The sequence below is a fragment of the Anguilla rostrata genome, chromosome 5 (genome assembly GCF_018555375.3).
Source record: "Anguilla rostrata isolate EN2019 chromosome 5, ASM1855537v3, whole genome shotgun sequence".
Classification (NCBI taxonomy): domain Eukaryota; kingdom Metazoa; phylum Chordata; class Actinopteri; order Anguilliformes; family Anguillidae; genus Anguilla; species Anguilla rostrata.
This window is the reverse complement of record NC_057937.1, coordinates 21739328-21751141: the sequence shown is the minus strand read 5'-3', so window position 1 is coordinate 21751141 and position 11814 is coordinate 21739328. Positions and strand designations below refer to the sequence as shown.

Genomic DNA, 11814 nt, shown 5'->3' with positions numbered 1-11814 from the left:
GTCATGGACAGAAGTGGAGACACAAGTAGGGCAAATATTAAGAATGGTGTATTTACATCTCTTGAGCTCTTGCAACTCAACTATCACCCCTCATGGTGTGCAATATTATTTTTTGGCAGACTTCATGTTTCAGATAGATTGGATATTGAGTTTAGACAATAGATTTAACTCCAAACTTCACTAAGGGCAGAAGAGAATGTAAAGTACTAAATATGACCATAGATTGGAAAGCTAAGGAGGACCTTATTATGTACCCTCAACACCTCGACCCTGGTCAAGAAGGCTCACCAGCGTCTCTTCTTCCTGAGGAGACTGAGGAAAGCCCATCTGTCTCCTCAGATTCTGGTGAACTTCTACCGCTGCACCATAGAAAGCATCCTCACCAACTGCATCACAGTCTGGTATGGCAACTGTTCTGCCTCCGATCGGAAAGCACTTCAGAGGGTGGTGAAAACCGCCCAATGCATCACCGGTACTCCACTCCCAACAATTGAGGCTGTCCAGCACAAGCGGTGTCTGCGGAAAGCGCGCAGCATCACCAGGGACACCTCTCACCCCAGCCACAGCCTATTTTCCCTCCTCCCCTCTGGGAGACACTACAGGACCCTCCGTTCCAGGACCAGTAGGTTCAGGAACAGCTTCTTCCCCTCAGCTGTCACCTTGCTGAACTCTTGAACACCTTGATGCACTACGGTGATAGCCATCCCCCACCCCCACCCCCACTCAACTTACTCCAGTGACTGAACTTTTGCACTTTCGCGCTTTGCAGAATGACAGCGCCCTCCACCCCACCCCCTCACCCCGGATACCTCCCCACCCCCTGTCCTCCAAAGACTGACCTATTGCACACTGACTGTCCCTGCCTCACTGGCTTACCTACTTATATATATTCATATTTATATCTATCTACTGTCTATACTGCTTATATCTGACACATATTGTATTCATATTTATTCACATTTTTACTGCTTATATCTAACCTATAGTGCATTCATATTTATTCATATCTACTATATTATTTATATCACTGCCTATACTGGTTATATCTTCTATAGTGTATTCATATTTATACTACTGTCTATAGTGTTTATACTCACTCTGTTCATAATGTACATCCTGTCAATACTATCAATACTCATAGACTATATTTAGGGGTCCAAGCAGCGAAGCTGGTGGAACCCTATTGTATCTGTTAGGGTTATTAGGGGTCCAAGCAGCGAAGCCGGTGGAACCCTATTGTATCTGTTAGGATTATTATTATTATTAGGGGTCCAAGCAGTGAAGCTTGTGGAACCCTATTGTATTTGTTAGGATTATTATTCTTATTATTTTTCTCCGCTAAAAGTGTCTGAGGCTCAGCAACCATAAGTCCTAGAGCAACCAAATTTGGACGGATAGGTTCCTATGGCCCCCCACTACTCAGGCACTAAAAATCACCTATGTCGGCCAGATGGTGGCGCTATAACAAACGGTTATGCGTAAAAAGCCATAACTCCCACACCATACGTTAGATCAACACAAAACTTCACCGACCTATGCATCTGAACGTGCTCTACAACTTTGCCATTGGCACCACCTATGTCCGCCATATTGTTTGCCCGCCATTTTGACTTTTTCGTTGGGGTGTGGAAGCTTCCTCCGCTAAAATGTCTGAGGCTCAACAACCGTAAGTTGTACACCAACCAAATTTGGTGGGTGGGTTCTTATGGCCCCCCACTACTCAGGCACTACCAATCACCTATGTGGGCCAGATGGTGGTGCTATAACAAAAGGGTCATGTTTAAAAGGTCATAACTCCCACACCGTAAGTAAGATCAACACAAAACTTCATCGACCGATGCATCTGAATGTGGTCTACAACTTTGCCATTGGGACCACCTATGTCCGCCATATTGTTTGCCCGCCATTTGGACTTTTTTATTAGTTGGGGTGCGGAAGAGCTGGAGCTCCAAATCTAAGTGTTACGACATCTAGTAAACTTCTTTACGGCAAGTGACATCCATGGCGACGCAAGTAATCCGACACCGCACGGTCTAGTTTTTATCAGTGAGGGGAGGGTCTGAACGTCGGGGAAGCAATGGAAGACAGTGCCAGCCAGAGTGCATGCTAGGCTATTAAAGGTTTGTTAGTAAAAGCTTTTTGAGAGGATGAATACTTTTCTTTGGCATGGATCCATTTGAAGACAGTATCGGGTGAGTTCGTTCAGTCTTTAAATCTGTCATTATGGTGAGAAATAGCTAAACCATTTTATTGGTAGGGTTTGAGTTTCTGTGCAAACGCGCGAAAACACGCTGGTATAATAAAACAATAGCCGCGTTTCCACCGCAGGAACTATACCCCGGAACTAGGAACCTTTTGAGGAACTCAGTGCGTTTCCACCGCAGGAACTAGGGTCTAAATTTAGTTCTGGGGGCTTTGTTTTACCCCCCAAAACGTTCCTGCTCGGGGGGTAGTACTTTCCGAAAGTACAGGAACCTTTTGGGTGGAGCTTGCAGCGCTGAACATTTCTGATTGGTCGAGTACTCGTAGCATTTGTGTTGTATTTATTTTCCGCCATTACCCGCTATGTTTGAAAATATGCAGCGGCAAACCAATTTATTTTCATAATAACTTCAAATCAAACTTGTATGTTATGCGGCGCAGTAGCCTACTTTTGGTTATAGCCTGTCAACGTCTTGGAATTATAACGTGTGCTCTTCTGTTCTTTTCTTGCTTTAGTATTCGTTTTATAAAATGCTAAGCATTCATGCTGGGACAGCATATTACGTAGGCTACCAAAACATTCAAACGGATTAATTCGGTTGCTGAATATTTTCTTCCGGATTTTCTTTGTTAGCCCGTTGTAATTGACTCAAAACGTTTGATACAGTTATGTGAGGTATGCGGTAGTTCTGCATAATTAACATTGGTGATACAGTACAAGCAAACTGGAAATCACCTTCCGCACTTTTTATCCGGGTAAAATAACAGGTTAATTCTAGTAATCTTCCCTTTAGCTTTTTCAGACTGCCGTAATTTTACTCAATTTTACTGCCATTTTTCAATTCCACGAAAAGACCAGGAAGACTATGGACTCATTTATGGTGCATGGTTCGCATCTGGAGGGCACACTTCGCTGCTCGGCTAGCAGTAACTTCGAAGGAAAGCAAACGGTGGCTGTACCACTACTAATTTACATTTTCACGCAAGTCCGAGTTTTCGTTCTATTCTTGTCATTTTGCGATTAGCCTATATGGAATTGACGACGAGAAAGTAATAAAACAGCAAATTGTTTACAACGTGTGCATGTTTTCTGCTGTTAATGAATGTGTTTGAGAGGATATATGAAAATCAATGAATACAAAAGTAACCATATATAGTCATTGTTGGTAACCCGTTGTATATAAGTGGAATAAACCCCTCCGGGCTGTCCCGGTTATTAGAAAATAATGTAGGCTACTTCGGTGGTAGTATGGGGTTATAGAAGAAATCATATGACAGATGGACCGACGACAACGTCAGTGGGCTAATTTGCCTAATCTTCGCGGTACTTTAGACCCCGGTGGAAACGCAGACAACCATTGGCTGAAGGAACCTTTTAGTTCCTGGTAAAGTAGTTCCTGGGACTGAAAGTTCCGGGTAATTTTGGTGGAAACGCGGCTAATGATGGCAATACATGTGTAGTCCGCTTCGTTCCGTTGCTACCATAACATAACAAACTATCTTGTGTCTACAGCTGCAGTTTCTCGCTGCAATTTCTAATACTGAATATAAACAAAAGACGCAATTTATGCTGTAGTCTGCCAATGTCTAAATAAATAATACGGTACTCCGAGCGCAGGTAGCAGGGGTGGCCAGTTTCGTTTTTTGTTACTAAAAGTTTGTTAGTAAAAGCTTTTTGAGAGGATGAATCATTACTTTTATTTGGCATGGATCCATTTGAAGACAATATCGGGTGAGTTCGTTTAGTCTTTGAATGCGTCATTATGCTGAGAGAAATCATATTCTCAATTTAATCTCTAAATTGACTGTAAGCTTAGGGTTGTAACTTGGTAGTTGTTTCGTAGGTGACTTAACTCGTCTTAACTATTGCTTGTATTTTTGCATGGACTGCGTTGTTGCTGTTCTTGTTTGTGTTAGTGTTAATCAGTTTAACCTACAGGGTCCAAGTTGAACTATGCGGTTGTTCCCTGCACTTGGAACGGTAGGCTACTGCCCTCTAGGTTTTTTGACACACTTGTTCCTGGTAATGGTTATACACTTTGTTGTACGTCGCTCTGGATAAGAGTGTCTGCCAAATGTAATATCCGTAACAACAAGAAATGTAGGAAAATTTTGAGACTCCCCATGATTGAGATGACATCACATGTTAAAGTTAGGGAATTCCCATCAATGTTGATCAAACTGGTTCCTCCAAACTCTCAATGCTTCATGATAAAAATATATCACATGTATAACTATACACTCATATAATCAATATGTAATCCAATAAACCTATATCAGTAGTTGCAGCTAAGCTTATGGAAACGCAAGAAACCACAGTATCAACTGTAGAAAAAAAGCAAGAGAACGCAGAAGGCTTAAAAAAACCACACTTACTCACTCAGCAGAAAACATTAATCAAATACTAACCATACACTTATATTTTCAAACTGATCAACTGCCAAATAAAAGTGCTAGAAGACTAATATTTTACAGCGACCCCTATGTAACCTGAATGCTTAATGGAAAATTACAGAAGGCTGTGACTTGTATGCATAATGGAAAATTGCAGAGTAAAGACTGATATTTTTCTAAGGGAAAGGTAACTTTCTACAATGACGTTATCACCTAAGAACAGAAAATCATTGTGGTGCCAAGAAGGTCAGGTAGACCCAAGAGCAGGAAATCAAAATCATTGTTGTGCCAAGAAGACCAGATGGCTGGTATTTTTAGAAATGTGTTAAGGGGAGTTGTGGGGTACATTTGTGTATAAAATGTATGTGAAACTGACAATCGAGTTTCAATTCTGCAGAATTGATCCGGCTTTGTGCACCTGTGCAAATAAAGTCTAACCTTTCTGAAGAGCTTGCTGCTGTTGTGTCTTTTCCCTCGTGAAATTGTTTTCTACAGATTGGTGATTGGACTTTGAATTCTGTCGGTTCCTAGACATGACATTTTGGGGGCTCGTCCGGGATAAGAGAAAGGGATCGCTGAAGCTCCCGGCTCCTGGAGACAGAGGCAGAGGGTACTAGCCCCTTAAAAAGCTGGCCAGCTTATCAAAAGGTAAGAGTATTTAACTATTTGTTTCGGATGGGGGCACTGTCCCCTCTGACCTCCTCTCCCTGAACGCCGGGAGTGAAATCCTCTGGTAAAACTAACCCGGACACTAACACCGAAAATTGAGGGGAAGGAAGCAGCGAGCTCTTCAGAAACGTACGCAACGAGTGTGGTATGAGTGAAAGGACGTCATAAATTGTTTGTGTTGCAAAGTGTGATTGAACCAGAAATAATATTGGAAATATTGTTGCTGCTGAAGGTTTACACTGTTGCTGTTGTTTTAAAAAGAGGTGCCAGAGACTTGGGAGGAGAGAACCCAAGAAGGGCCACCTGCGAGCAAGAGCTCTGGTAAAAGCGTTTTTGGGAAAAACACTGTCCTCTGAGGTGTAAAGCAAGAGAAAAAATTGTTGGTAAGGTAAAATATTGTTAAGCTGTGCTTATGCTTAGATGCTTGTGCTTGCGCGGAAAAACGTTGTATTGAGGCAACTGAGGTAAAAATTGTGATTTATGTGTATGTACAACTATAAAGGAGAAGGGTGAAAATTAAATGATAAACTAAAGCAAGTAAAGAAACGTGAAGTGTGTAGAAGGTATAAACGGGGGAAAGTAAGTAAAGAAACGTGAAGTGTGTAGAAGGTATAAACGGGGGAAGTAAGTAAAGAAACGTGAAGTGTGTAGAAGGTACGTGAAGTGTGTAGAAGGTATAAACGGGGGAAAGTAAGTAAAGAAACGTGAAGTGTGTAGAAGGTATAAACGGGGGAAAATAAAGGTTAAATATATAATAATATCTATAAATAGGAAAATAAAAGTATTAGCCTCGGCTGAGAATAAAGGTTATATAATAAAAGTATATAATAAAATATAAATAATAAATAGAATAAAAGTATTAAAATAAACATAAAAATAATGGAAAAAGAAGAGAAAATGCCGGTTGAAATAATCACGGGAAAATATCCTAAATGTAAACAGGAGATAGAAAATATATCAGAAAAATTGAAAAAAAGAACTAAAAGAAAGGCGAAAAAATGGCCTAAAGGGGGTACGTTTGATAGGGAAATATGCGATCAGATGGGAGGGGTAATAACAAATTATAGAACAGGAGACAAGTCAGAAAAAAGAAAGCTAAAAAGAGAACAGGAATAGAAAAAGATGTAGGAATAAGTAGGGGTCGCAGTAAAATAATGACTCCTCCTCCGTATGCCCCGCAGTCACCGGGACATACGGTGATAAAAGAGAAAGGCTTGTACCCAATATGCCCGGTAACATCTGAAGCGCCATCTGCAGCGACAGTGTGTCCAGTAGTAAAAGGACAGGTTCAGATACAAGGTTGGGTAGAACATGAGGAAGGTGAGGAACAGCTTGGGATAGAGAGAGCGCGTCTCAAGGAAGAAAAGGGAAAAATAGATACAAGGGTAACAGAGCTAAGGGGAGAATACAAGGAAGTGGAGGAATTAGAAGAGCTGTTAAAAGAAAAATATAACCAGTATGATGAATACCATAGCCGGTTAATAAAAAAGGCAAAAGAGATAAGAGACACTGAGAAAAAACAGCAAGCGTCTAAAATACGCCAAAAGCCTGAACAGGTGGGGTCAAAAAGGGACGGGGAAACACATAAAAGACGCAAAAATGCGGGGTGGGGAAACACTAAATGGGAAAACTCCCGTATAACACGTGGGAATAGCTGAAGCTAAAAAATACCAAGGGAACAGATTCCCGAGATAAGCATAAGCCAAGTTTAGCAAAAGGCACTGCAAATAAAAAGCAAATCCCCCAAGCAGAATATAAATTAGAATATAATAAAGGGGAGGAGGAGTTCTCCCCAGCAGAAAAAAGTGAGGCGAGCGACAGTGAGGCAAGCCAGGCAAGTAATAGCGAGGCAGAAGAGTCAGACAGGGGAGAGGGGCCTGCACAGGTGGGGGGGGACTTAGCTGGGCGATATCAAAACGTAAGAGAAAGACCGCCAACTCGGCGGAACCCAGCAGCAGAAGGATATAGCCATAATGCTAAAAACTTCAATACCATAGCGCCATTGTTGATTAGGGAAGGGCGTGTATCCCGATACATTCCCTGGTCCACCCAAGATATGCATAATGTAATAACCAATCTGCCTGATTTGCAGAATGGGGCGAGCCACTGGATCAGGGTGCTGGAGGAGGAGACGACAGGCCGCATCCTGGCTGTGGGGGACCTGAAGGCTCTCCTGGGAAAGGTTGTGGGGATGGAAACAATGCTGGACATATTTGAGCAGGCTGGCTTTGACAGAAACCATGCGCAATCTCCAGCAGTGGACGGTGGAGCGTTTGATAACGTGTTTGGGGTTGTTCGGACTGCTCTGCGAGCCCTGTATCCCGCACGACTGGACATAACGACCTTAACGGGACCGCCGTTAAAAGACAATCAACCACCGGCAACATACATCCACACGCAGTTGCGCAGGTGGAGATTGATAACTGAAAGGGACGTACGGGTAGATCCCATAATGACCACCCTCTTCCGCAAAGCCATCCGGGAGGGGATGTCACAGGAAGTGGGGCGCCGCCTCGATGAGGTGGTGGGACTGAACACCATGACACACAGAGCATTTGTGGATCATGTGGTGCACGCTGTAGAAAGGCAGCGGAAAGAGGGGAAAAAGCTGGAAGATCAAACAAAAGACATTCAAAGGAAGCTACTGCAGTTGCAGCTGGAGGAGCTGAAAGCCAAAGAAAAAAAGGCGAGAGAAATAAAAGAGCTGGATAAAGAAAAAGAGGCAAAAAAAGTGGCATCTGTGAAAATACAGAATATGGACAATGGATTCTTTGACTTTGAAGCCACCCCCCCTCATGAACCATGGAGCAGCCTGATGGTGCCCCAACCGACGGTGATCTACAACTTCTCCGGCATCCCTCACCCAGTGGCCATGCAAGGTAATATGAAAGGGGGGGGGGGGGCACAGCCGGGTGGGAATCAAATAGGGGGAGGGCCAGGGAATGGTGGTCAAAATAATCAGTGGAAAGGGCAGCAGAATCAGAATAACAACATACAAAATAGAAATTGGAACCAACAAGGCTTTCCTAATCAACAGAGACAGGGCCCCATAGTTTGCTATGGATGTGGTCAGGAGGGGCACATAAAAAGACGGTGTCCAAACGCCCAAGGGATGTACCCAGGTAACCAGGGGACCTGGGTACCTAATCAGCCTCAGCAATCGCAGGGTTACCCCAACTGGGCCCCACCTCCCCAGGCTAGGCCCTCATATCAGAGTGGGGGACCTGTAAATTACCAAGGTGCCCAATAGGGGTGCCCAGAGAACCCAGGCAGAGTAGGACAGCATGTAATGATAACAAACGGGCCAGAACAAGAACCTATAATAAATGTACAAATCGGAGGAAAAATTGTCCCCATGATGATAGATACGGGACATGCACATGCATTAGGAAAGAATATGCCTCACATCTGCCACTGTCGGGAGAAGTTATTCAAACAGTAGGGTTCTCGGGGAAAACAATGTTAAGCCCGACCACAAAACCGGTATTAATAAAAATAGGCGCAAAAGAAGCAAAATTAGAGGTAGTAGTATGCAAAAATTCCCCTGTCAGCCTTCTAGGAAGAGATGCAATTCTGGCCTTAGGACTAAAATTAAACTGTGAAGGAGGGGGCATAGATTTAACAGGAATGGACTATGTGAGAAGTGAAAACCTCCACATGGCAAATGTATATTGGGTAGGGGATATTGAGACACAAGTAAAAGACCAAGTGTGGAGCACTTGGCAAAAATATGTTGAGGCTCAGATCCCGCAGGCAACTGAGCCAGAATATGACTTACATTGTACAATGAGGTTTGATCCCTACCAGGATCCAGATCTAGAAAGAGAGTGGAGTAAGGGAAAAGGAGAAAGACAAAATTTGGTGTCAACTACGCTCCTGATAGGACAGGAAGGAGCAGCATTAAACATAGGAAGGACCCCATGGATTGAGCAGTGGTTTCAGGAGGAACATGCGGCCCCACACATAACGTTAAAAGTCAATCCAGGGTACCAAGCTAAGGACTTAGGTCCTATGGTTAAGAGAGCAGAAGAGCTCCAATTCGGGCCAACAGAAAATTCTTTAACTTGGTGCACAACAGATCAAAAAATTATCAAAATTATGGTAAGTGCTCAGATGTGGGGAAAACCCCAAATGGTGAGGGTACCGTGGGAAGAGGGTACAAAACGGGAGAAATCTGGAGAAAATTTGGGCATAGAAGAACATTTAGACCAATTACCAAGCCAACTATGGTCGCAACATGACACTGATGTAGGTAAAGTGAAATCGGCAAACCCGGTTGAAGTGTACATAAAACCAGACTGTAAAGGTCCATTTAAATTACAATATCCTTTAAAAAGAGAAGCAGTGGAGGGAGTGAGAAAACCCATAGAAGGTCTGTTAAAATCAGGAGTGCTTAGAACAACGCAAAGTCCATATAATACGCCTTTACTGCCTGAACAAAAAGCAGATGGGGAAAAATGGAGATTGGTGCATGATCTGAGAGCAGTAAATGATGTAGTGCAGGAAATGACGGCAGAAGTGCCTAATCCTCATACTTTGTTAACCAATGTTCCTCATACTGCAAAATGGTTTACAGTAATAGATCTGTGTTCTGCTTTTTTCAGCGTTCCGTTGGCCAAACAAAGCCAAGAGCTGTTTGCCTTTACATTTGAAAACCGGCAATATACGTACAACAGAATGCCGCAGGGGTTTAAACATTCGCCGCATGTGTTCAACCAAGTGTTAAAAGATGACTTACAAGGTTTGGACCTCAAAAGTGTGGTGTTGCAATATGTTGATGACTTATTAATATGTGCAGATACAAAAGAGCAGTGCATAAGCGACAGCATGAAACTGCTGGAGAAACTGGCAAAGGGTGTCCAGGAAGAAGCTGCAGCTCTGCTCTCAGGAGGTGGAGTACTTGGGAAGAGTAATCACGGCTGGCGGTAAGAGAATGTCAAATAAACAGTTGGGGACAATAATGAAAGTTCCACAACCACAGACAGTGGGACAAATGATGACATTCTTAGGAATGACGGGTTTTAGCATGGATTGGGTGGAAGGATATTCTGAAAAAACGCATCCACTTAGAAAGATAATGAAGGAGGTTGGGCAAGAAAAACTGTCGAATAAAGGACGATGGGGAAGTTGACTGGCAAAAATACGACTTGCAGTGGAGATAACACTGATAGTGGTACTGGTGTTGCTGTCTTGTATCCTCCCTCTCTTGAGATCCTCTCTCCACAGGGCTATAGGCATCCAATTGGTGTCGTACAGGGTGACTAACGCAGGAGCCAGGCGCCAGACGGGTGATTCCAGTTTCCGGCGGACGCTGTCACAGTCCAGGGAGACGGGGAGAGCGGAGGGACAGCAGGCGCTGACACCAGCCCAGGGAGCAACAGCACCAACAGTGCCCCTACGGGTCCAGTACGAGAATCGCAAGCCGGCTTTCCAGTGGAGTGACGTGCAGACCGCATACTCTGGTTGGAAGATATACCAGGAGCCCACCAACTATGAGGACTGCGGCAAATCATCGTGCTACGAATCAACGTGTTAAGAAAATTAAAGGAGTGTATGATAACTTTGTTGGGTCAGAAGGTCAATAAGAATACAGCGAGGGGAGTCATTCGGGGCCATAAGATCTGACCCCGAAAGGGGGGAATGTAGGAAAATTTTGAGACTCCCCATGATTGAGATGACGTCACATGTTAAAGTTAGGGAATTCCCATCAATGTTGATCAAACTGGTTCCTCCAAACTCTCGATGCTTCATGATAAAAATATATCACATGTATAACTATACACTCATATAATCAATATGTAATCCAATAAACCTATATCAGTAGTTACAGCTAAGCTTATGGAAACGCAAGAAACCACAGTATCAACTGTAGAAAAAAAGCAAGAGAACGCAGAAGGCTTAAAAAAACCACACTTACTCACTCAGCAGAAAACATTAATCAAATACTAACCATACACTTATATTTTCAAACTTTCCACAATGACGTTATCACGTCATCAAGAACAGAAAATCATTGTGGTGCCAAGAAGGTCAGGTAGACCCAAAAGCAGGAAATCAAAATCATTGTGGTGCCAAGAAGACCAGATGGCTGGTATTTTTAGAAATGTGTTAAGGGGAGTTGTGGGGTACATTTGTGTATAAAATGTATGTGAAACTGACAATCGAGGTTCAGAATTGATCCGGCTTTGTGCACCTGTGCAAATAAAGTCTAACCTTTCTGAAGAGCTTGCTGCTGTTGTGTCTTTTCCCTCGTGAAATTGTTTTCTACAGATTGGTGATTGGACTTTGAATTCTGTCGGTTCCTAGACACGACAAATACACCCGACATTTGCCCTAAAATATGCCAATACAGCAGTGAAAACGCTGCTCATTGAATAACGAAATAAACGAGAAATTATGCCATGTCATTCCACAGTCAAAAAGCAGACCGATGCATCTGAATGTGGTCTACAACTTTGCCATTGGGACCACCTATGTCCGCCATATTCTTTGCCCGCCATTTTGACTTTTGTATTAGTTGGGGTGCGGAAGAGCTGTAGCTCCAAATCT

At 43.2% G+C, this 11814-nt stretch overlaps 1 protein-coding gene across 3 annotated transcripts; it reads left to right on the top strand.

Annotated features, from left to right (window-relative positions):
• The first annotated feature begins 4299 nt into the window (after positions 1–4299).
• LOC135254971 (uncharacterized) lies at positions 4300–11186 on the top strand. 3 transcript variants are annotated; one of them, XM_064335616.1, is made up of 3 exons: positions 4979–5244; positions 7358–8144; positions 10064–11186. In XM_064335616.1, the coding sequence occupies exons 2-3, from the start codon at positions 7457–7459 to the stop codon at positions 10192–10194; spliced, it is 819 nt and encodes a 272-aa protein (XP_064191686.1). In that variant the 5' UTR covers positions 4979–5244; positions 7358–7456; the 3' UTR covers positions 10195–11186. The 3 variants fall into 3 exon arrangements, 2 of the variants coding, with proteins under 2 accessions (XP_064191686.1, XP_064191685.1); XR_010330011.1 differs by lacking the exon at positions 7358–8144 and having other exon boundaries at positions 4300–5244; XM_064335615.1 differs by lacking the exon at positions 10064–11186 and having other exon boundaries at positions 4993–5244; positions 7358–9263.
• The last annotated feature ends 628 nt before the right edge of the window (positions 11187–11814 follow it).